This window comes from Drosophila biarmipes, chromosome 3R, assembly GCF_025231255.1.
Source record: "Drosophila biarmipes strain raj3 chromosome 3R, RU_DBia_V1.1, whole genome shotgun sequence".
Classification (NCBI taxonomy): Eukaryota; Metazoa; Arthropoda; class Insecta; order Diptera; family Drosophilidae; genus Drosophila; species Drosophila biarmipes.
Genome location: NC_066616.1, coordinates 7,820,065 through 7,842,280, shown reverse-complemented (window position 1 = coordinate 7,842,280; position 22,216 = coordinate 7,820,065). Strand labels below are relative to the sequence as shown.

At 43.8% G+C, this 22,216-nt stretch overlaps 7 protein-coding genes across 10 annotated transcripts; 4 read left to right on the top strand and 3 right to left on the bottom strand.

Annotated features, from left to right (window-relative positions):
- Window positions 1-64: 64 nt before the first annotated feature.
- Window positions 65-18,684, bottom strand: LOC108027238 (suppressor of lurcher protein 1). The gene is made up of 7 exons (XM_017098572.3): window positions 18,303-18,684; window positions 17,606-17,774; window positions 14,512-14,735; window positions 13,474-14,055; window positions 902-1,321; window positions 457-658; window positions 65-399 (listed from the first exon to the last, which is right to left on the bottom strand). The coding sequence occupies exons 1-7, from the start codon at window positions 18,571-18,573 to the stop codon at window positions 72-74; spliced, it is 2,196 nt and encodes a 731-aa protein (XP_016954061.1). The 5' UTR covers window positions 18,574-18,684; the 3' UTR covers window positions 65-71.
- LOC108027232 (DNA ligase 3) lies at window positions 1,355-4,118 on the top strand. Its single transcript, XM_044095640.2, has 4 exons — window positions 1,355-1,720; window positions 1,808-2,600; window positions 2,658-3,869; window positions 3,933-4,118. The coding sequence occupies exons 1-4, from the start codon at window positions 1,366-1,368 to the stop codon at window positions 4,042-4,044; spliced, it is 2,472 nt and encodes an 823-aa protein (XP_043951575.1). The 5' UTR covers window positions 1,355-1,365; the 3' UTR covers window positions 4,045-4,118.
- On the top strand, window positions 4,224-6,976 carry LOC108027233 (probable cytochrome P450 9f2). Its single transcript, XM_017098567.3, has 4 exons — window positions 4,224-4,486; window positions 5,425-5,950; window positions 6,021-6,678; window positions 6,736-6,976. The coding sequence occupies exons 1-4, from the start codon at window positions 4,281-4,283 to the stop codon at window positions 6,900-6,902; spliced, it is 1,557 nt and encodes a 518-aa protein (XP_016954056.1). The 5' UTR covers window positions 4,224-4,280; the 3' UTR covers window positions 6,903-6,976.
- On the top strand, window positions 7,724-9,927 carry LOC108027236 (fatty acyl-CoA reductase wat). The gene is made up of 5 exons (XM_017098569.3): window positions 7,724-7,857; window positions 7,925-8,037; window positions 8,109-8,619; window positions 8,913-9,621; window positions 9,680-9,927. Exons 1-5 carry the CDS (start codon window positions 7,782-7,784, stop codon window positions 9,768-9,770), a joined length of 1,500 nt encoding a protein of 499 aa, XP_016954058.1. The 5' UTR covers window positions 7,724-7,781; the 3' UTR covers window positions 9,771-9,927.
- On the top strand, window positions 10,592-12,905 carry LOC108027234 (fatty acyl-CoA reductase wat). The gene is made up of 5 exons (XM_017098568.3): window positions 10,592-10,850; window positions 11,022-11,134; window positions 11,248-11,758; window positions 11,811-12,519; window positions 12,708-12,905. The coding sequence occupies exons 1-5, from the start codon at window positions 10,775-10,777 to the stop codon at window positions 12,805-12,807; spliced, it is 1,509 nt and encodes a 502-aa protein (XP_016954057.1). The 5' UTR covers window positions 10,592-10,774; the 3' UTR covers window positions 12,808-12,905.
- On the bottom strand, window positions 15,222-17,591 carry LOC108027237 (calmodulin). Of its 3 annotated transcripts, none has more exons than XM_050889525.1 (5): window positions 16,932-17,591; window positions 16,448-16,534; window positions 16,165-16,386; window positions 15,852-16,108; window positions 15,222-15,791 (listed from the first exon to the last, which is right to left on the bottom strand). In XM_050889525.1, exons 2-5 carry the CDS (start codon window positions 16,487-16,489, stop codon window positions 15,620-15,622), a joined length of 693 nt encoding a protein of 230 aa, XP_050745482.1. In that variant the 5' UTR covers window positions 16,490-16,534; window positions 16,932-17,591; the 3' UTR covers window positions 15,222-15,619. The 3 variants fall into 3 exon arrangements, with proteins under 3 accessions (XP_050745482.1, XP_016954060.1, XP_016954059.1); XM_017098571.3 differs by having other exon boundaries at window positions 17,059-17,591; XM_017098570.3 differs by having other exon boundaries at window positions 17,124-17,591.
- Window positions 18,685-19,219: 535 nt separating the features above from the next.
- LOC108027064 (glutathione S-transferase D7) lies at window positions 19,220-22,102 on the bottom strand. 2 transcript variants are annotated; one of them, XM_017098273.3, is made up of 4 exons: window positions 21,278-22,102; window positions 20,288-20,500; window positions 20,091-20,232; window positions 19,220-19,734 (listed from the first exon to the last, which is right to left on the bottom strand). In XM_017098273.3, exons 2-4 carry the CDS (start codon window positions 20,488-20,490, stop codon window positions 19,408-19,410), a joined length of 672 nt encoding a protein of 223 aa, XP_016953762.1. In that variant the 5' UTR covers window positions 20,491-20,500; window positions 21,278-22,102; the 3' UTR covers window positions 19,220-19,407. The 2 variants fall into 2 exon arrangements, with proteins under 2 accessions (XP_016953762.1, XP_016953761.2); XM_017098272.3 differs by lacking the exon at window positions 21,278-22,102 and having other exon boundaries at window positions 20,288-20,553.
- Between the last annotated feature and the right edge of the window lie 114 nt (window positions 22,103-22,216).

Sequence of the window (22,216 nt, the reverse complement as noted above, 5' to 3'; positions counted from 1 at the left end):
CAGTTTTCGTATATGTTAATTCCAGCCGCCCAAAATAGTATTTTGACAGCATTATCATTCGGTTAACTATTTTATTGGTACGTTTTATAAATGCATATGATATAAAAAATGTATTTGGTTGGGTTAACAACCGGCTGTGTGGAAGCTGTTGAGACAAAGCTTTGCATGGAGGCATTATCTCGAGGATCGGAGTTATTCACCGGAATGGTTTCAAAGGTGTACAAGGCGCGAAAACCGATGGCCACGAAGCGATCATTCGAATGCAGGGTGACTCGAAAGAAGCGCCCATCCGACCGCATTTCAAAATCGGGAAGCTTTCCACAGTATCTGCTAAACTTTCGATCCGTGCTCATAAAATTGGAGAACTCAATGTAGTCGCTGGCAGTCTGGTGGTCACAACTGGTTGGTAGATGTTACAGTATAAATTAAGAAAGTAGAATACTGCTGAAATCTTACTTTCCAATTCCTTCTATATCGAAATAGGTGAAATGCAGAACAATTCTCTCGTCGCTGGCTCCGTAGAAGTAGTAATTGCAAACCACATTTTCCAGATAATAACCGGGAAAATTGGGTGAGTGAAATAGACCACTTACGCGCTCACTGCTGTTGTAGACGAAGGAGCAGTCCTCCATCTGGACGCCGGACATGATGCCGAAATCTTTTAAAGGAAAAAATTAGTTTTCTTGATAAATCGATTTCAGCTCATAATTTCAAATTCATTAATAACTAATTTCATTTTCAATATGTTTAAAAAAGATTGTCTATAAAAGAAAAAATAAAGTAAAATATCAACCTATTTTAGGTTGTCTCCACTAATCCACTTCTAAATGTGATATATACGCCAGTGGAATTCGGCTATAAGTGAGAAGCCAGTCGGAATTGTGATATCGAAAACACTTACTGGTGAGGAATCGGTACTCCGCCCGAAATCCGTAGTACTGCACCTTGTTGGTCATGGTGGGTGGATATTTTCCGACGAACTGCAGGTGCATCAGCGACCCGCTGGACATCAGTGGCTTGGGCAGGAAGGCGCCGCACAGCAGTTCCTGCGTCTCGTACCGCCCACGCACCTCGTTGAGCACATGGAGCGCATCCCCCGGCTGGCAACTGGTGGAGTTCTCGTGCTCCGTGGGCACGTTGAAGTCGTGGAAACGTACCTGCACCCGTTCCGACGGCTGGGCTTCGAATTCGTAACGGCATTGGAGGACTCTCGAGCCACCAGTTAAAACGCCGCCGAGAGCGTGCTTCGCCATCAACAGCTGATTGGAGTCGAACGTACCCGATTTGTTTACTCGTGAGTCGAAAGTCTGCTTGCATTGTTCTACGAAATAGATTAGTTATATTTAATTGGTAGTATTTGTTCGTATGCTACTGCCCACGTTAACGAGGCAGGCCAGATTCCTAACTCGACTCGTCAGCAGCATAAATATGGCCAGCAAGCGGTTGCACCACGAAGACAACAAGTTGGACACCTTCCGGCGCATCTGTGATGAAATAGCCGGCGAGCCCAGTTATCTGAAGAAGGTGGAGAAACTGCAGCGATTTTTCGCGAAAGGCACCAGCGGGCAGGGCTTCGAGGGCGACACCCTGCTCTGGGTGCAGTTCCTCATCCCGGCGGCCAGCCAGCGGGTCTACAATTTGCAGAACAAGGCGCTGATCAAACTCTTCTCGCGCATTTTCAATGCCAGCCAGCAGCAAATGCATCTGGATTTGGAGCAGGGCAAGTTTTAATGGTGAAATCACCTTCCATCATTTTATGTTTCCAAAAGTCCACAAACCTTACAAATTAACCTGTGGTTTCCCATAGATGGAGATGTTTCGGAAACGCTGCGCAAGCACTTTGCTGCCTCAAAAAAACTGAAGCCCCAGGCGCAGAGCAAACTCTACCTGCAAGAGGTGGAGGAGTTGCTCAAGAAGCTGGAGGAGCGCACCAAGGAGGATGATCAGACTGAACTACTGCAGGAGCTGTGCCGGAAAGCCACTGACCTTGATCTGCGCACCTTCATCCGCCTGGTGAAGCATGACTTGCGGATCAATGCCCGGGCCAGACACATACTGGATGCCTTTGGCCCTGAGGCCTATCCCGCATACCAGTCTTCCCGGGATTTGGAGGCAATTGTGCAACAGTTCGCTGGCAAGGACAATAAAAAGACTGTCAATAGCCCGGTTAAGAAGGCCAAAAAGGCAAATCCTAGTGGAATTCAGGTGATGACACCCATATCACCCATGTTGGCCAATGCCTGCAAGTCGGTGGAGGAAGCCTTTAAGAAGAACTCTGCCGGATTGTACAGTGAAATCAAGTACGACGGAGAGAGGGTTCAAATCCACAAAAAGGGCGATGACTTTAAGTTCTTCAGCCGCAATCTAAAGCCAGTAGTGGACCACAAGATAAGAGCTCTAAAGGAGCACATACCGCGTGCCTTTCCAGGAGCCGAGGAAATGATTCTGGACTCCGAGATCATTTTGGTGGACACTGACACGGGAGCACTGCTGCCCTTCGGCTCGTTGGGCGCCCACAAGAAACAGACTTTTGCGAATGCCGCAGTGTGCCTATTCGTTTTTGATTGCATTCTCTACGATGGCGAGGATTTGACCCAGCTGTAAGTGGTAAGGATTTGGGCTTCAGAACCTTTTAATAATAAACTTAAATCATCTAGGCCATTCCGCAAGCGGCGGGAGATCCTCGAACAGAATATCCATCCCATCAAATCCCATGTGCAGCTTTCGGAATCGGAATTTCTTAAGACTAAGCGAGAACTGGCCATAATGACGGCCAAGGTGCTGCACGCCAATCTAGAGGGAGTGGTGCTGAAAAGCCCTGACAGCACCTATCAGCCCGGCAAGCGAAACTGGTTAAAGGTCAAGAAGGACTACCTCTTTGATGGCAAGATGGCTGATACGGCGGACTTGGTTGTCCTAGGCGCGTGGTATGGATCGGGAAAGAAAGGTGGTGTGCTGAGCATTTTTCTCATGGGTTGCTATGATACATATGGTCGTTTGTGGAAGACTGTGACCAAAGTGCACTCTGGCCTAGATGATGCCACCAATGCAGAGGTACACGATTCCCTTATCAAGCTAACCGAACGTGCCGATGCCAATGCAACCCCCGATTGGCTTCTGTGCAACAAGTCCCTGGTCCCGGATGTTCTGGCCAAGGATCCGCTGAAAATGCCAGTGTGGGAGATTACAGGTGCAGAGTTCACCAAATCCGAGGCGCATACGGCATCTGGCATCTCGATTCGGTTTCCCAGGATAACCCGTCTGCGAAGCGATAAATCGGCAAAGGAAGCAAATGATCTGGCCCACTTGGAGAATCTGTATGATGCCTCGAAGAAGAATGTGAACGTGGATTTGCTTTTGACCAATTGTAGAGAGGACGACGAAAAGCTGAATCTGGAAAAGACGCCGCAGAAGGAAACAAAAATAAAACGCAATCAAACTAGTAGCACTAAAAAACTTAAAAGATCCAAAACTGGTTCGGATGATGAGGAAGCAGCTGCACCAGTAAGCAAACGCAAGGAGCCGAAAGTGGAGCGAAGCTTGTCGCCATCGCAAAAGGGAATGAAGGACTTTTTTAAGACAACTAAAGAGGTGCAATCACTAGTCAAGAAGGAACCAATGGAGGAGAATATAACAACCAGTGAGAAGGTGAAATCCATAGTTAAAAAGGAGCAGAAGGAAGCGAAAAAATCCCCTGATACCAAAAGCAAGTTATTCGCTGGATTGGTGGCCCATTTTGCAATGGAAAAGGATGCAAGTAAGCTGAAGGAAGAATTTCTGCAGCATGGCGGATCTTGTACAGCGGAACCCCGAAAGGCAAATCTGGTTTTTTACAACACAAGCGAGGCAATGAACCTCGAAAAGCTTAGGTAAAGTCTAGAGATTCATTGAATCTAAAAATATATTTTGTTTAACTGGCTTCCGTTTTTCAGACCGCTCTATCGTCGCAGCTGCCGGCACTTGAATGTTAGCTGGCTCCAAACCTCACTCGAGACCCAGAGTCGTCAGCCTTACCCACTATATGCGGTGATGTTGAAACGCTGAGCGCCTGCTGAAATCGTTTTTACTCCTAAGTACATGCTTGATTAAACCGAATATATGTATAATATAGACAATAATTTTTTTTATCAATTGTCGTGTACATATGACTGCATTTGGCGGCAGAGCACAAAGCTCTAATCAAAAGCTCTGCGTAGCGAAAACAAAACGCTCCCAGTTGTTTGTGGCGCAGTCAGTTATCTTCTGGACGTTTGGATCGACAAACAAAACGCTCATTCATTATGTTGTGGGAATCCCTGGCGCTCTTTGTTGTCGCCGTAGTCTTGTTCTATCGCTGGGCTGCCGCCAACAATGACTTCTTCAAGGATCGGGGCATCCCCTACGCGAAGCCAACCCTGTATTTTGGCAACATGGGCGACATGTTCTTGCGGAAGAGAGCCATGTTCGACATAATCTGCGATCTTTATTCCAAGGGCGGAAGTAACAAGTGAGTCGTTTCATTGACATGAATTTCATAATAATAATAATTAATTTAATTACTCTGAACTCGTTCAGTTGTGTATCTAAGTTTATTCCACATTGCACTGACAAGCGTAGTTTGTCAAGGTCAAGCTATTAGTAATCTATCTTTATACACATGTGAGGGTGCGGATGCTTTGTGTAATTATTGCGTGCTGAAATACTCTCATCTTAATTGGGTAAAAGGTTGAACTTCGCAAACAAAAGTTCGTTTATTATTTTATTAAATATTTAACTTGAACTGTTTAATTGAGGAGATTATTTTATTAGCCACGCTTTTTTATCAGTTGGGATTCGTTTAGTCTTATCGATTATATGGCAGCTTTAAATGTTGTTTGTTACGGAGCGCACATACTGTGTCCATATTTAGATAGGAAAAATATTTGATAAGGTTCTTGCTAAATTGCTCAGTGATAATGCTGATATCTAAATAATGCATTAATTTTAAAATGTTTGTTGAAATAGTATATACAAGATTATTATGTGTTTCTAAATACAAACTCAACCCTTTAGGATTGAATAGAAATGAAATCGTCTTAGTGGTTCCTCTTGGGCAGTGTATTAACACTTCGATTTTAAAAATTTCTTCAAGCTGAATAAGAATAATTATGGAGTAATAAAATAGCAATCAAAAATTAGTCTTGTCATAAACTAAAACGTGTAAAGACATCCTTTGGACTCTTAAAAATGGTGTTATTGCTTTTTAAAATGTATTATTAATATACTTAATTATTATTAGGTGCAAAATTACAAGGATAGGTAATAAACAATTTATAACCGTCCATAAAACACCAAAATATGTTATCTCTCTGTAATCTTTTTAAATCGCAAATAATACCTTTTCACCTATCTGCAAATGAGTCACAAAAGACTTATCGGACATTAAACTTGATTATTTTATTTTAGATTTTTCGGTATCTTCGAGCAGCGACAGCCATTGTTGATGGTACGCGACCCAGATATTATAAAGCAGATAGCCATAAAGGACTTCGACCACTTTATCAATCATCGCAACGTGTTCGCCACCAGCAGCGATGATGATCCGCATGACATGAGCAACCTATTTGGTAGCTCCTTGTTCTCAATGCGTGATGCCCGCTGGAAGGACATGCGAAGCACCCTTAGTCCCGTCTTTACTGGCAGCAAAATGCGTCAGATGTTCCAGCTGATGAACCAGGTGGCCAAGGAGGCCGTGGCCTACTTGAAGCAGGATGAGTCATCTGCTCAGGAAGCTGGTCAGGAACTGGACATGAAGGACTACTGCACCCGATTCACCAACGATGTGATCGCCTCTACAGCCTTTGGGCTGCAGGTGAATTCGTTCAAGGATCGAGAGAACACCTTCTACCAGATGGGCAAAAAGTTGACCAAGTTTTCCTTCCTTCAGAACATTAAGTTTATGTTGTTCTTTGCACTGAAGACTCTCAACAAGGTTGATAAATCTTAAAATAATGTCTTATTTTGATGTAAGTTTATATTATTATTATTATTATTTTTCGCAGTATTTGAAAATGGAGCTCTTTGACAAGAAGAGTACTCAGTATTTCGTCCGTCTGGTGCTCGATGCCATGAAGTACCGGCAGGAGCACAACATTATCCGTCCCGACATGATCAACATGCTTATGGAGGCGCGTGGTCTGATCCCGTCGGAAAAGACCAAGATCACTGCCGCTCGCGAGTGGAGCGATCGTGATATTGTGGCCCAGTGCTTTGTTTTTTTCTTTGCCGGCTTCGAGACCTCAGCTGTGCTGATGTGCTTCACCGCTCATGAGCTGACAGAGAACGAGGATGTGCAGCAGAAGCTGTTCGAAGAGGTGCAGCGAGTTGACAAAGAGCTGGAGGGCAAGGAGCTGAACTATGAGGCCATCATGGGCATGAAGTATCTGGATCAGGTCGTTTCGGAGGTCCTGCGAAAGTGGCCGGCAGCCATTGCCGTTGATCGAGAGTGCAACAAGGACATCACCTATGAGGTGGATGGCCAAAAGGTAGAGATTAAGAAGGGCGATGTCCTCTGGCTGCCCACCTGTGGCTTCCATCGTGACCCTAGGTTCTTCGAGAATCCCACGAAGTTTGATCCAGAACGTTTCAGCGAGGAGAACAAGGATTCAATGCAACCAAACACATACTTTCCCTTCGGTTTGGGTCCACGAAACTGCATTGGTAATACAATCGACTTATGTTTCGCCGAACCTTAATACTTAAATGTTACCCTTATAGCTTCCCGATTTGCTCTTCTTGAAGCAAAGGCCGTTATCTATTACCTTCTGAAGGAATTCCGTTTCGTCCCAGCCAAGAAAACGTGCATTCCACTGGAGCTGGCCAGTTCAGGGTTTCAGTTGGCGCCCAAAACTGGTTTTTGGATCAAACTAATTCAGAGAAACTAAGCTTTAAGATATCAAATGAAATTCATCTATTAATTTTGTTGCATATTGTGTATTAAAGAGATTTACATTGTTAATTAAGTTGTTGTTACATTAATGATTTCCATAAAGTACAAAATTGCTTTAAAGTTATATGAAGAATATTTTTTTTATTCTTCTTTTAATACCCAGAGGGCATATTGATTTCAGTCAGAAGTTTGCAACGCAGTGAAGGAGACGTTTCCGACCCCATAAAGTATATATATTCTTCATAAGGTGTTTTTTGACATATTATCTTCTAATATTAGGAATATCGTTTTTTATAGTTTTAAGAATTTCGAGTTAGGTTTAATACAAATCGCATGACTCTAACATATAGCTTTCAAAGAAACGGTCAGAGAAATAATGATATATTTAATATTAAGAAAATGTTGCTTTGTTGTCTAAATATCACTGAAGTTAGCAACAATCCTTAAAAATTTAACATGATTTCACTAACCTTAATTATTTCTTATATACACACTTCGGTTTGCCGATGTTAACTTCTTTTTTGTTTTAAATATAATAAAGATCGTATATAATGTTGATTCAAATGTTTGTTAGAGGCAAATATCTAATTGGCTGATTAGGCATAAAACTAAATGGCAAACTGCGTTTATATAGCCATAAAACTCTTATTTATAAATCAGTTTCTTTTAGCTTTCAAGGTTTTTTGCAATTACTCTTCCAAATTTATTCGCAAACCTCATGAAATATTCCTCCTTTCTTGTCGCGTTGCTTATCGTGGCTTATCGCGTTACATAATTTGTAGCTAGGGGAAATAGTATAAATAAATGTAAATAAAAAGAAATCGACATTTGATCGAGAGAACCCACCGAGTGAATATAATTTTTGCAGCGCAAAATGTCGAGTGAAATTGTAAGTTTTTATAAGGACAAAACAGTTTTCTTAACCGGAGGCACAGGATTGCTGGGAAAAGGTGCGCAGTGAATTTGAAAATAAGCGGAAAAAGAATATTAGTACTATTCTGGACGGTACACTTTCAGTGATCATAGAAAAGTTGTTGCGGTCGACAGATGTGAAACGCATATACATGCTGGTGAGAGCCAAGCGAGGTGAGAAAGTGGAAGGACGCTTTGAGGCATGGAAAAAAGACCAGGTGGGTGGTGCAAGTGAAGGCAGCACCTAGTTGTGTGTGATGGGTTTCCCTGCCAAATCTCCTCTCTGCAGGTCTTCGAAGTTCTGCTCAAGAACAAACCGCACGCCCTGGAGCATGTGACTCCGATTTCGGGGGACTGCTGCGCTCCGGAAATGGCCCTCAGCCAGGCGGATCGAAGCATATTGATAGCGGAAGTGCAGGTGGTTATCCATGGAGCCGCTTCGGTTAGATTCATCGAGCCACTGCAGCAGGCGATAAACATCAATACGCGGGCGGTGCGCCTCATGGTTCAGTTGGCCAAGGAAATGCGGCGCCTCGAGGCCTTTGTGCACATCTCGACAGCATTCTCCAACTGTGTGGCATACAAAATCGAAGAGCGTTTCTACCCGGAGCACCTCACCTGTCCCGTTGATAAGGTCCTTGACTTAACAGAATCCCTCAGTGGCGAGACGCTAGAGACGATGGCACCGGCCCTACTCGGAAAATACCCAAACACATACACCTACACCAAGGCTCTGGGGGAACAGGTGATCCAGGAGGAGGCCAAGGATCTGCCGGTCGGCATTTTCCGACCAGCCATCAGTGAGTAAATATTTTTTGCCTGTTCCCAAAGAATATAATGTTTTATTTGTAATGATTTACTTGATTACTAAGAACAAAACTCACAGGAATCATATTTATGAGAATTATTCGTCCATGTTTTAAAATTGTACTCTAGATAGTTTTTTGTAAAACTTTCAGAACTTTCAGCTAAAAATCACGTTTGCTTTGTTGATTGAAACTTTTATACTCGTATGTATCATATTTACATACATATCATATTATACATATCTTATGTATAACATTGTTTTAAAAAATCCTCTTTGGACTTTCAGTTACCTCCACCTTCAAGGAGCCAGTGCGGGGCTGGATCGATGGGCTGCAAGGACTGATTGCGCTAGTCTTTGGCTCTGCCTATGGGATCGTCCGCCTAGTACTGGTTAACCTTAAAGTTAATGTCCCTGTGGTTCCTGCTGACTATTGTGTCAACGTGGCCATCGCCTCAGCAGCTCAGATAGCCAAGATCTACAGGGAGGACAAGAAGAGTGCAATTCCTATCTACGCCTATTCGAGCTGCGAATCGAATTCATTGACCTATGGAGACCTATCGGAACAATGTTTTCAAAAGGGGATGCTTATGCCGAATGAAAACATGATTTGGTACCCATTTAACCATAACACCGCTTGTCCCTATGTTTATGACATCGGCACCTACTTCTATCACTTTCTGCCCGGATTCCTGATAGACATTGCCCTTCGACTGAAGGGCCAAAAGGCGGTGATGGTGGAAAGATATCGCAAGATCGATGAAGGAATGAAGAGCTTGTTTCCCTTTACTAGGAGGAACTTTGAAATAAAAACAAATCATACCGACCAGCTGTGGCAGTCAATGTCGCCGGAGGACAAGGAAACGTTCAATTTTGATATGTCCTCTTTAAACTGGGATGAGTATTTCATCAACGTCATGTACGGAGTTCGGCTGTACTTGTTTAAGGAATCCCCGACGGAAGAGTCCGTTGCCAAGGGCAAAAGGAATATATATAGGTAAGTGGACGCTACCAACGTTCGGATTGATTTTTATGCTGCACTTTGGATTTTACAGGTTATACGTATTGGATAGGGTTCTTAGATTTGTTATGATTCTTGCAGCCAGCGCCTTTCTTTGGTTCTTGTATAATCTAGCACTTAATTAGGTACTGGGCTGGAATAAAATTAAATACGAATATGGTACATGGCAAAAGTGATTTTAGTTCCCATCATAAAAATTAAGTTACTTCTTGATAGATCTCGAAATTGTAAATATATTTCGTGTAAAATAAAATAGATGCTTATGTATCCATATCAACTTTGCGTGAAAAATGGAACCTTTAAGTATTGGTAGGGTTATAAAAAAGGCGCTCATGTTTAGCAAGAGAGTGCAAAGTTTGCTGATTATAACAGAGTTTATAGAGCTTATTAGGTATATCAACTATTCAAATGCGTCACTGTAATCGGGGCGTGAATTTACTATATAATTAGAAAAAAGCCAACAGCATTAAGGCGTCTGCATTTCGATTTTGCATATAAATTAGGCAGTCACAAGCCACTCATTATCTGGACATTCACTGTCCAAACACTCGGCACATGGGTGCGCACCCTCGACTTTAATTACCCATAGGTATATACATATTCCATTTCGTCTGCTCAACTCAACCACCAACTACCGGGTTTCACTCTCCTTAGCTGAGGTGCACTTTACCTCCAGCTTCGACGCGACAGCGATTTCCAATTAGCCAAATGGAGGGATCACAGGGCGCCACGGCACTTGACACATGTGCCGATCCGATCCTCTGAACCACGAAAAAAGTGGCAGAACCTCGGGTTCTAATTTCATTGTAAGATGGGCAAACCTAATTGTTTACTTCGCAGGTCAGCTGGCATTATCTTGCTTTAATGGGCCAAGTTTAAAGGCGCGGAGAGATCTTCCCCAGCTTCGGCGGGTAAGTGCAACTTTACGACACAATATTTACGACCCCGTCTGCCTAGGTGAGACAATTGGTTTTCGCCATCACCGTTCGGGTATAAATGCCGGAGAAAAGCACTGAGCTCCTCTCATTCAAGCATCAGTCGCGTCGGAATCGGATGTGGGATCAGTGATTACGGATTTCCTGTTTATGTTCGCGATAAGGGTCTACACATAAACCATTATATCACCAAAATGGCTACGGAAATGCAAGCATTTTTCAAAGACAAAGTGGTTTTTTTAACAGGCGGCAGTGGTTTCCTGGGAAAAGGTATTCCTTGTTTGGTTTCCAGCTAAATCAATATACGAGTTGTGAAGAAGTATCCAAGAAGTGTTCCAAATTAAAAAAAAAAGGGATTCATTATGACTGTTAAATAAGTGATACCCAAAGGTAGCGATTCGCCCAAGGTTCAGTAAAAAACTGATATGTTACCCTTTTTAGTGACCATTGAGAAGCTCCTCCGCACTACTGAGGTAAAGCGAATCTATGTGCTGCTGCGCTCCAAACGTGGACAGGAGATGAAGGAGCGATCCGACGCCTGGGAAAAGGACCCGGTAAAATATCCTTTCAAAAAATTATCCACTTACACGCTATAATTCTTGTGTTATTGTTCTACATAAACATTTTTCCTTTTCCAATCAATAATATGAAAACTATACCATTTTAGGTCTTTGAAAGTCTTATGAAAGTGGATCCCGAGGTGTTAAAACGAGTGGTTCCCCTGGCCGGCGACTGCCAGGAGCCGGATCTCGGGCTGAGCACCTCGGATCGGCAGGTGTTGGTGTATGAGGTGCAGATCGTGCTCCATATTGCAGCCTCTGTGCGCTTTATGGAGCCTCTGCACATAGCCCTGGCGGTGAACACGAGGGCCACCCGACTGATGATTCAGCTGGCCAAGGAGATGCCCCACCTGGAAGCCTTCGTCCATGTGTCTACCGCGTACTCCAATTGCGTGATAGAGAACATTAGTGAGCGCTTCTATCCGGAGCACCTGACGTGCCCTGTCGAGAAGGTCTTGGAGCTGCACAAAAGCCTAAGTCCGGAGCTATTGGACCAGATGGCACCCGTTCTGCTTGGCAGTTATCCCAATACCTACACCTACACCAAGGCTCTAGCGGAGCAGCTGCTGCAGCAGGAGGCGGGTGACCTGCCCATCTGCATCTTTCGTCCTGGCGTCAGTAGGTGAATTCGTTGGGATCTAAAGCAACCTTCTAATCCCGTATTTCCCAGTAATTGCCAGCTACAAGGAGCCCATGGTCGGCTGGATTGACAACACCTACGGACCCATTGCAGTTCTATACGGCGCAGCTTTCGGAGTACTCCGGATCACAAGGCTCAATGTGAAGGCCCAGGCTGGCATTGTCCCGGTGGACTACTGCGCCAATCTGGTGCTGACCTGTGCCTGGAACACGGCCCGGGAATGTGCCATCAAGTTGCCACCGGAGCCACCCATCTATACCTTGGCGCCCACCAACGATAACCTGATCACCTGGGGAGGATTCAGGGACAAGGCGGCGCGGATGCGGCACAGATATCCGCTGTCCAAGATGATGTGGATGCCTTTTCTGCACTGCACGACCACTCCTTGGTTATTCCGGTTTCTTATCTGGTTCTACCACCTGATCCCCGGCTATGCAATCGATTTGGTGCTACGTCTGCGAGGTCGCAAGCCCCGGATGATCAAGCTGTACGACAAGATACACAAGAACATAGAGATCCTGGCACCTTTTGTGGACACCACCTGGCACTTTGATGGCACCAACACCCGCAAGCTGTGGAAGCGTATGTCTGCCGGAGACCAAAAGATCTACGATTTCGACCTGAGCAGTCTCGACTGGGACGATTACTTCCTACAGGCCCTGGCGGGCGTTCGCATCTACCTCGCCAAGGAGGATCCAGGAGAGGAGACCCTGGAGAGGGCCAAAAAATTATACAGGCGGTGAGTTCAGGACTTTTATATAAGGGAAAGAGTTACTCCGTTAGCAACAAAATAATTTTATTAATATAAGGTGAGGCAATTACAAAAATTTACCTTTACTGCTCATAAGAAATATCTGGACAGCTTTCCGTATATATGGAATATGGATAAGGAGTATTTTCATAAAAATATCTATTTATCTTCCCCAGGTTTAAATTTTTCCATCGAATCCTACAGATAGTTCTCTATAGTGGTGCTGCCGTCATTTTGTGGTCCATAGCAATGCGACTATTTGGAATTTTTATATAAAAGAGCTTTAAACACACAATGGCACACACTCCGGAGATACAAAGGTTGCCTTCAGTTTAATAAATTTTGCTGTAATAAATGTTTTGGCTAATGTGTAAGGTCCTAAACTCACTGGTGGGCGAAGGGGCACACGATGCCGTCGATTGGTGAATAAAGAGACACCAGAGACCGAGTTTAATGAAAAGCGATGCAAAGCCCGCCATTTGAACGGCACAACAGTTGGCAATGGACTGAACCAGGCCGCGGCCCAGAGCACTCGGGCCCAGACCCTGTGAATTGGCCACATCCGTTTCCGCCTCGGAATCCGGACCAAGGCAGACGGAAGCTGTCGAACGTCGCCGGGCGGGGGAAGACTAGTTTTGCCGCCAATTTCCATCGATTGACTTAATTCGATTGCAACTTGTCTACAGGGGGGTTGTAGGATAAGAAACACTCAAAAAAATGTGTAGCAATATAGATATGGAGGTGTAAGATTTTTGTAAGATTATTGAAACTGCCGTGATATTTATTTTTTTTTATACAAGCAACACTGTAAAAAGTTTTATAGAAAATTTAAGTCATTATTGGTTGACTCCCCAAAGCTTAGTTTCTCTATGTGTAAGGAGAGCAGGGAGTAAGGGTATTGGGTTGCTTAATCTTACGCTAATTTATGGGGCGCCAACTCACCAAATGAGCGTCCGGGCTTCGACAGCTCCGCATCCGTCGGCAGACTGTTGGCCTTGGGCGCGAGGGCCTGCTCCTGCTGGAACTTCTCCTGCCTTACCGCCACGCTGGCTGCCTCCAGGACCGCTGGTGGTGAAGGCGAGGGCTCCGGCACACCCGGCTCATTCGGCACGAACTTGTACTTTCCGCGGAATCCCTTGGCCGTGCGATTGGAACTGGCGTTGAACTCGAGCAGCAGATCTGGGCCGCTGCTCACCATTCGCCGGGTGGGCCTGCTGGAGCAGAGAACATCGATGACCGCGCTCATGTAGGCGGACTCGGCGTCGAACAGAGTCAGTGCATCCAGCTGGCAGCCACCGCTGGCCACCGGCGGCAGCTGCAGCTCCTCGAACAGGATCTCCACGTGGGTGTCCGGACGACCGATGAACTTGTAGGCGCACTTGATGTGCGCCGGATAGTGGGCGGGAAACTGGGGGGAATGGAAGTAGCCCTGACCCAGATTGCCATCCTCGCCGGACAAGCTGGCGAAGAAGTAGAAGTCGCAGAAGCTGTGCGGCACCAGGCGGCCATCCGTCCGGAAGTTTTCTGCGGAAATATTATACAGTTCAAGAACGATTAGAAAATCTAGGAAATATTAAAAAATTTCCCTAAAATAATTGTTTGATTTCCCAAGATGTTTATTTCGATCTGAATCAATTAGGAGTTACAAATTGTGAATGCAATATTATTTCTTTAAGTCAACCATTTTTTTTGGGTTTATTAAGAATTTATACTTAGTTATTCAACTCCTTGCTATTATAATTAACAAATAAACCGTTGGAAAATCAAGATTGCTTAGTTTTTAAATCGTTAAAAAATATATTTTATAGCTTAAAAACTATATTGGCGCAATATAAATTTTCTAAGTTCATTTTTACTGATTGGATGTAAGCACTTATTTTGTTTTTATTTTTTCTGACCCAGTAAGATCTTGCTCAATGTATTTATCCAACATGTCTTATACAGCCTTTTAGAATTGAACATTCAACAATATGTCATTACCTCGCTTCAGAAATCGATAGCTGGCGGCGAGGGTCAAGTTCCAGCGGGACAGGTCGGTGGGCGGCTGCTGGAACCGGAGGCGCAGTCCCAGCCAGCGGCCGGCGCTATATATAGGCGTGGCACTGCGGTTCCGGCTGTGCTGGCAGAAGGTGTCCGCCGCCAGGGTCGCGTTCTCGATGACGGGCTCCCGCAAATAGGGAAAGACGTCCATGCTGTCCAAGCAGCTGTCACAAAATTGCATTCGATGGTAAAACAGAAAAAAGAGAAATATAATGAGGACCCGAACAGAGAGAGGGCTTCCGCTGGCCGCCTGCATTGGCCAGAGCAGAGTCGTAATGATGTCTAAAATTTATTGGCCGATACTTTTGGGGCTGGCTCGTTGGTCAGGCAGCCGCCTCCCAGCCACCAGCAAATGGCCATTAAGAAATAATTTCCCATGCTCTGCTGGTTCCTCACGATTTATTTTGACAAAAAGTCGAACAAAAGTTGGCGTTAAGGCCTATACATGGACACACCTGCTTTAGGACTTCAAGTAATTTTCGAAAAAGACAACAAATTAAAGAGTTAAAATATATGCTACAAATAAATGAGTAAATAAATACGTAAATGAATTCAACCGGACTATTTTCTAAAATAATTATATTTAAGCAATTACTCTGATAATCTGGATTTCTTAATATAAAAGTTGGGATTTTGAGTACAAAAAACTATTTTTTAAAGGTTTTGAGCATTTTATTGCAATAACTACAGCGAAATGTATTAAATAATTGAGGTCTATTTTCTATATAAAAACAAAAGCTGTGGGTAGTTTAAATAAAGTAGGGATTCTGGGTTTATCATCGGAAAATCCTTAAGCACTTGAGACACATTCTTAAGCTTTGACAAACTGACTGGATTTCAATTTTTGAAGTCTCTGGTTATACATCTGATTACAACATAGAAATGATAAAGAATTTAGATGATAATCCATTATTTTTTATTACTACTTTTAAAAACCTCTAAATAACTTTTAAAGGTCATTATTATTGTCCTCTCTCCTAAAATTCTATTGAAAGTTAAAAAAAATGAGTTTGAATTTTGTATTTTTAAATTTGGATCTTCTGATAAGTTATTCCCCCTTTCGCTTGCGCATTCCGCTGAGCATGCGACAAAAGGCTGGATAGTCAATCATGGGCGGCTCCTCCAGAGATTTGGGTTTGGCCATGGGGGCATGGCTCAGAGCCTCCTTGGCCTCGTTGAGGGTCATTTTGTCGCCATAGTTGGTCAGCTCCTCATAGATTCTGGGGAGTTTGCAAATAAGTCTTTCATTGTGTCAGCCCTTTTGGTACCACAGCACCCACTTGCGTTCGTCGATCTTTCCTGTGCCATGGTCATCCCATTTGCTCCAGGCCTCCAACAGCACATCCTCGGGATCCAGCTCCTGGGTGCGACGACTCATCAGCCGCACAAAGGCTTCGTAGTCCAGTGGCTCCTTGGCCTCCTGCATCATCTGCTCCAGCAGCTGCTCGTTCGGTTCATTTCCCAGGGCCGTGTAGGTGAACCGTAGATCCTCCTTCGAGATCAGCCCGTCGCAATCCGTGTCAAAGAGTGAGAAGACCTTGGAAGAAGCCACGGAGAATGAACCTCTGGCCACCTCAACGCTGCCAAACTTACTTCCTTCAGTTCCGCCAACTTAGCAATGTCCAGTTCATGGGGCGCCACATTGTCATCGGCACTCATCTCCTCGGGCAGCGTGTAGTGGCCAGTGGACTCCGGCAGTTTCAGCGTGGGATTGAAGATCTCGTTGATCACGGCCATGGCCTCCGAATCCGCCAGGGCAGACGGCGGCTGAGGAGTTTGTGACTGCTTGCGGGCGGAACTGGCGCGACGTCGGCGCTGAGTTGAAAATGGTATTGTCGTAACTGGACAAATTTTCACCGATTCCGGTTTCACTCACTCGCTCCAGATCCTCTAGGTTAACCGTTGGATCCATCGACATTTTAAACACAAACTTTTTGTTTTATTCACTGATTTATTTTTAATGCTGTTTAAAACGTTTATATTATATTAAAAATACGTTTTTTAGTCACTCAAACTCAGAAAAAATATAAATTCAAATAATTTTAGATAATATATATTTTTATTTTCTACAAAAATTAATTCTCAGTCCTAATGATATGGAAAATAATTTTAGGACTGTTTATTATTCTCTATGAAATATAGACCTAAAAAGAATTATTAACCGAAGTTCACGGTGGCTCAGATAGTACTTAAATGTTATAAGTTATATAATAAATCTATAGTTAAGATATTTTAGAGACCGAATTTATTTTTTAAAGTCCTTTCATTCTAAAATTGAATGAATATATTTTTACAATATTTCTAAAAACACAGAAAGATCTTTTAAATACACTCTATTTACGCGAAATCTTTCATAATACCTATATATTCAAGTAGTTAATATTTTTTCTGAGTTTTTAACACATTTACTATTAAAGCTGGTTTTTAAAAGCGTTTTGCCGGCGGTTTTAATCGACTCTAAACACAGAAACACTTTCAACCACCGACCAGGACACTTAAAGTGCGCGCGATTTCCCTGTGATCCGGGGGCGTTTTCCCAGCGACTGATTCACCTCAAATATTACTCATACGTTCGGCGAAGCACTCGGTCCAAGATCCACTGAAATGGCTTGGCTAGTGCTCTCCAATTTTATTGACAAATCGATTCCGAAATATTGTGTGCGTTATTTTCATGGCGCAAATGTGGATGCATACAATTTTGCATAAATTGACACAAATTTTCGGGATTTTTGATATAAATAACCAGGCGTGCCGGCGGCCACGGGCTCTACCAAAAACCAAAACGGACCGCCCACATGGCCTTCGCAAGGTATTTTAATTACATTGCCATTTCGGTGGGGATTTGGCTTCTGCTGCAGCTTCTGCCTCATCCATGCCGCATTTGGCCACGGCGTTTCCTCGACGGACGCCAGCCTTATCCATCGATTTTGATGGCTGTCGCTGGCAGCTGTCCGCCGAATCGAGATCCAATCGGTCCTCGCCCAGTCCCCCACTGCATCGATCCCGGAATTTTGCCGGAAGCGTGGTCACTCACCCGGGGCGCAGCTGCAACTGCTCGAGCTGAAAGGCCACCAGCTCGTCGTCCATGCCGCCGATGAAGACCATCAGGCAGTTGTTCTTGGCGCCCAGCGCCTGGCTGCCATTAATGGCCAAGCTGCCCCATTGGGTGGCATTACGATCCGTGAAGTGAAGGCAGGAGCAGTCTGCAGGGGATGAATATCAGTTGTTGATAAAAAATAAGATGTTAAACAATTATGACGTGTAAAGTAAAACCTGTATACGAATTATAAAAACTTCAAACAAGCTTTTTTTTTAATTTTTCAAAAAACAAACTATAACATTTAAGAAAATGGTACAAAAATAATGTAAAGTTTTCTGTTTGTAGTATTTCCAATTAAAATTAAAAAATTACTCGCCAGGCACTATTAAATAATTATTGTAGTTACCATTTCTGCTACATTGTAGGATTTTCGAATCTTGAAGTACACATTATTCAGAGAAAATTACTTTGTGCTTAATTAAAAAAATATTTAATAGTTATATGTAAGCAAACAAATTTGAAGATGGTTTAGTACTATTTGGAGTTTTTCTAATAACTCCAAAAGATTTTCTCAAAAATTTTAATTTAAATTGAAATAAATTAATATAAAACACGAAAGTATTATTTTTTACATTTATGAAATCGACCATTTTTTGGGATGATGTTTAAGGGCATCTTAATTTCAACCTACCCAGCCAAAGATGCGACTGCTTGCTATTGGCCACTTGGAGCTGCTTCTGCTGCTGTTGACCATTTCCGGTGGCCACCGCCAGAGCCACGGCTAATCCTAATGGCAGGACCCAAGTTGCGGCCGCCATTGTCAGCGGCCAAAGTGAGACTGGCTGCCGGACTCGGATTCCATTATCCTGCCGTCTAGCTTCGGGCTGCCAACGTCCGGCGTAAAAATAGCCCGCTCCTCTCATAGAACAGTGCTCCTCCGCCCTTCTGCGCTGTCGGGCCATTAAATTTGAGTTGAGGTTTTACAGGTGCCGCCATCAGCATCCGCTAGTTGGCCGACCCATCCCCACCGCCCTTTGATTCGGCCACCGAACACACGTTAATGCCGTACATTTGCCTGAAGCATTCGGCACAGCATCCTTTGGACACTGTTTTTGGGTGGCGGTATTTTTAAAATGTGTGTCATGTCGACTTTTTGTGGGCGACCGGGCGCCAGTTAACCACAGCTCATCTCTGGCCCTTTGAACCAGTCAACTCATCTAGATTGTCACACTTCGGAGACTGAAACTCAATTAAGTTAACTGCCAATTCAGATGAAAATTACATTTGAAATACGTTTTGGCCCGGTTGATTGATACTTATTAGTTTTATGCCTCAAAAGTAAAAAGGGGCAAGGCAGAAACTTCTAAGACACACTGTTTTGGACAGCTAATAAGCTGAATAATTTATCGCAGTCATTTTTGGGCTGATTCTAAAAACTAAAAATGTTCTAAAGTTTTGACTTTTTTAAAAAATTTAAAACTTGTAAATATTTATTGCGCATTTTTTTAAGAGTTTAAGAAGACTCTTCGCCCTAAATACTATTTATAATCCGGTGGAAAATGAAGATCTCAGTTTCTTGGGGAGAACGACATACTTTTTATTAAACTATTCTTCTTATTTATTATTATTTTGTCTATCCTTAGTTAAAAGTTACTTTTCTTCTTACCTCACCCTTGATGTTTTTTCTCTTTCTGAAAGCTGATTCACAGAACAACAATTTTATTTAATACAACACTTACACAACTGATATATAATGTATACATTTTTATACGGGAGCAACACTCCTCCAAACATTTCTATGATCCTACAGATTGGTTCATCTTGGCCTTAAACATATCGGCCAGCAAATTGGCCTTGCTGGCATTCAGCTCCTCGTAGTCAAACGGTGCCATGTGCTCTTTGCAGCGATCCAACCACTGGCGGATATGCTTATAGGGTCGCAGTTCGAACTCGAAGGCCTCCAGCTGGGAAACGGTCACCAAAAGCGTAAGATCGGCGATGGTGAAGTGCTCGGCGGCGGCGAACTGCCTGCCCTCCAAGATCGAGTTCAGCCAACCCACGGCTTCCGCCAGCTTGGCCTGCTTTCCCTCGTCCAGGGGGGCTCCAATGAACATTGTGGGGAACTGGAAAAAAGGAAGATATGTAAAAAATGTTGTTTGTTACTTTACAATGTATAATTATTTTGGTTACACTTCCACTTGTCTAGTTCCCTATCTCAAGATTCCAGCCCCTGAATCGGCTGGCTACATTTCTTGGCTAGATCGATCTCTTTTGTTTTATATCTTGCAATTTTTATATGAAGTGAATCTGAACTTCTTTAGGTTTTGTTACGTTGTACATAAAATTAATATTAAAAAATATATTGGAAAATGCAAAAGTAAGACATTTCTTATGGACTTCAAGATATTTTTTAACCTCTTTCTTAAAGAACCATTATATCATAGTAAGTCCACACTTTTTGAGGGTACAGAGCACTTACATAGTAGTCCGTGAGTCGCATATAGAGGGTGCCCAGATCGAAGTGAAGGCGTTGGTCCACCAAGGCCCTCACCCTAATGTCCGTGGGGTAGAGTTCGTCACTCTTTCCGTAGGCGGCCACTAGGTACGACAGAATGGCTCGACTGCAAGGTAGGTATTTCAGATTTGGGTCAAGAAAGGTCTGACGAGCTGACTCACCTCTCCCACAACACCAGACCCTCGTCGTTCATGGTCGGCACACAGTGCTGCGGGTTCATGGCCACGAAGTCCGGCTTCAGCTGCTCCCCCTCCAGGATGTTGACGATCTTCAGCTCGAAGTCCAGGTCGAGCATCTTGGCCAGGAGCAGGATGCTACGACAGGGCGGACTGGGCGGCAGGTAGTACAGCACGGGCGGCGACATCTTGCCACCTCTGAGGAGCAGGCAATAAACGAATTCGGTTACAATACGCTTCGTGTCGCCCATTGGCCGCAACTGGAATGCCAACATCAGACGGCCTCTTTGGCACACGCAGCCCCAAAAAAATTGGTGGTCAAGGCAAAATAATCAATGCATCGATTTTAGTCGACTGCATATAGTTAATTATTAATTGTTCTTTGCGAGGGTCCTAAGACATTGCAAAACTTGGGTAAAAAAAGTTCAATGCGACTTTGAAGTTCGGTAGGTTATTTCCTATGTTTTGAAATACAATTTTTTGAAGACAGATTTTAATTTTTGTTCCCAAAAAAACTAAAATCTTAAGAATACCTATGTATATTTTTTTAAAAATAAACCTTATTCTATATACATATTTATTACATATGTTTTTTACTTGGGACGGAAATTGTTTAAGAATTAGTTTAAATTATTCTTTGTTTTTCAGTTTTGTTTAAAAAAAAAAGCCCTAAAAGTATGCAAAGACTTCTTTAAAAATGCATGTACAATTCTAAAGATCCGTGTTCGATTCGTTTTGCAACTTGGCAAATATATTTTTAATCTGCCTAAAATAACTATAAAGATTTATTAGTCTAGCGTAAATCCCAGAGGGAATGCGAGCCTTCGAAACAGTTTCCCTGGGGCATTCCTAACTGGAAATGGTAATCGCTGTGCGGTGGCCCGCACTTAATTGCACTCACTTATTTATTCATTATGGAATATGCACATAAGGCGTTGGACTAGACCGGACCGGACCGGAACCACTCCTACTCACACGATTCTGTGCACCAGCTTGTGCTGCACCACGGCCACCGAGTCGATGTCTATGCAGTTCCCCAGTATGTCGTCGAGAGTCGCCGAGTTCGAGTCCTGTTCTGACTTTGGCTCTGATTTCTATTCCGATTCGGAGCCGCGTCAGTTGAGAACTGATGGAGGTCTCCCTGAGGGACTGGCTGGCACTGATGCTGCGTAGGATCCTATCCGGCTAGGAATCTGCCTCGGCTGTCCCAACTTGCCGACGTCGCTGTCCACGGATGTATCCGCCGTCTGACTTTTCCAATTTTCAGAGCATGTTGTCTCGCCAGCGCTGTGCTGTCGCTGCTGTCTTTTGGGGGGCATTTGTTTTCGTTTAGTTTTCATAACGAACGTTGCCAGGGACGACAGACCGCCCGAGTGTTCACCTGTTCGACCAGGGAGGTGGGCTAGCATAGGTGGGCGGTCCCGAAAACACGGCCAAAATGCCTTCATTCGTGTCTAAAATTATTCGTCTACATAATGTCCCTAGCTATGCTTGCTTTCCCTTGCCCTTTTTTATTGATTGCCAGCAGATTTTCCAATTCAGAGCGCCTGATAAAGTTAGATGGTTGAGGGGCGGGGGCGTTGATTGGCATAACTTGAAACTCGACGTGTTTGCATCAAACATTTCTCGACAGTCACGACTTCATCGCGTGCCTGACATTTCTAAGGACCTTCAAGGACACGGCCGGTCCGGTACAGTGGTAATTAGCCAGGACGTTTATGTTTCAGGTGTCGGGGTCCCACGGCATCTTCTACCTGTTTCCCCTGCCAGGTAAGCTAGGGAAAAATGCTTTGTGCGGAGGATTAGGAAAAAGGGACCTTTGGGATTTCATGGAATTGACATATTTATTGCAAAATGAGGCGTCAAAATGGCGGATCGAGCGAGGCTATATAAGGAGCGATCGGGTGTTGGCCA

Coding starts and splice junctions, on each gene's coding strand:
- LOC108027064 (XM_017098272.3), bottom strand. CDS start 20,553: ATGGGCGACACGAAGCGTATTGTAACCGAATTCGTTTATTGCCTGCTC. Junction 20,233..20,287: donor GGTCTGGTGTTGTGGGAGAG/GTGAGTCAGCTC, acceptor CCTACCTTGCAG/TCGAGCCATTCTGTCGTACC. Junction 19,735..20,090: donor TGCGACTCACGGACTACTAT/GTAAGTGCTCTG, acceptor CCTTTTTTCCAG/TTCCCCACAATGTTCATTGG.
- LOC108027232 (XM_044095640.2), top strand. CDS start 1,366: ATGCTACTGCCCACGTTAACGAGGCAGGCCAGATTCCTAACTCGACTC. Junction 2,601..2,657: donor GGCGAGGATTTGACCCAGCT/GTAAGTGGTAAG, acceptor TAAATCATCTAG/GCCATTCCGCAAGCGGCGGG. Junction 3,870..3,932: donor ATGAACCTCGAAAAGCTTAG/GTAAAGTCTAGA, acceptor TCCGTTTTTCAG/ACCGCTCTATCGTCGCAGCT.
- LOC108027237 (XM_050889525.1), bottom strand. CDS start 16,489: ATGTCGATGGATCCAACGGTTAACCTAGAGGATCTGGAGCGA. Junction 16,109..16,164: donor AGTTGGCGGAACTGAAGGAA/GTAAGTTTGGCA, acceptor GCTTCTTCCAAG/GTCTTCTCACTCTTTGACAC. Junction 15,792..15,851: donor GGAAAGATCGACGAACGCAA/GTGGGTGCTGTG, acceptor CAAACTCCCCAG/AATCTATGAGGAGCTGACCA.
- LOC108027233 (XM_017098567.3), top strand. CDS start 4,281: ATGTTGTGGGAATCCCTGGCGCTCTTTGTTGTCGCCGTAGTCTTGTTC. Junction 5,951..6,020: donor CACTGAAGACTCTCAACAAG/GTTGATAAATCT, acceptor TATTTTTCGCAG/TATTTGAAAATGGAGCTCTT. Junction 6,679..6,735: donor GGGTCCACGAAACTGCATTG/GTAATACAATCG, acceptor TTACCCTTATAG/CTTCCCGATTTGCTCTTCTT.
- LOC108027236 (XM_017098569.3), top strand. CDS start 7,782: ATGTCGAGTGAAATTGTAAGTTTTTATAAGGACAAAACAGTTTTCTTA. Junction 7,858..7,924: donor CACAGGATTGCTGGGAAAAG/GTGCGCAGTGAA, acceptor GTACACTTTCAG/TGATCATAGAAAAGTTGTTG. Junction 8,620..8,912: donor CATTTTCCGACCAGCCATCA/GTGAGTAAATAT, acceptor TTGGACTTTCAG/TTACCTCCACCTTCAAGGAG.
- LOC108027234 (XM_017098568.3), top strand. CDS start 10,775: ATGGCTACGGAAATGCAAGCATTTTTCAAAGACAAAGTGGTTTTTTTA. Junction 11,135..11,247: donor ACGCCTGGGAAAAGGACCCG/GTAAAATATCCT, acceptor ATACCATTTTAG/GTCTTTGAAAGTCTTATGAA. Junction 12,520..12,707: donor GCCAAAAAATTATACAGGCG/GTGAGTTCAGGA, acceptor TATCTTCCCCAG/GTTTAAATTTTTCCATCGAA.
- LOC108027238 (XM_017098572.3), bottom strand. CDS start 18,573: ATGGCCCGACAGCGCAGAAGGGCGGAGGAGCACTGTTCTATGAGAGGA. Junction 17,775..18,302: donor GCAGTCGCATCTTTGGCTGG/GTAGGTTGAAAT, acceptor CATCCCCTGCAG/ACTGCTCCTGCCTTCACTTC. Junction 14,056..14,511: donor CTATCGATTTCTGAAGCGAG/GTAATGACATAT, acceptor ATATTTCCGCAG/AAAACTTCCGGACGGATGGC.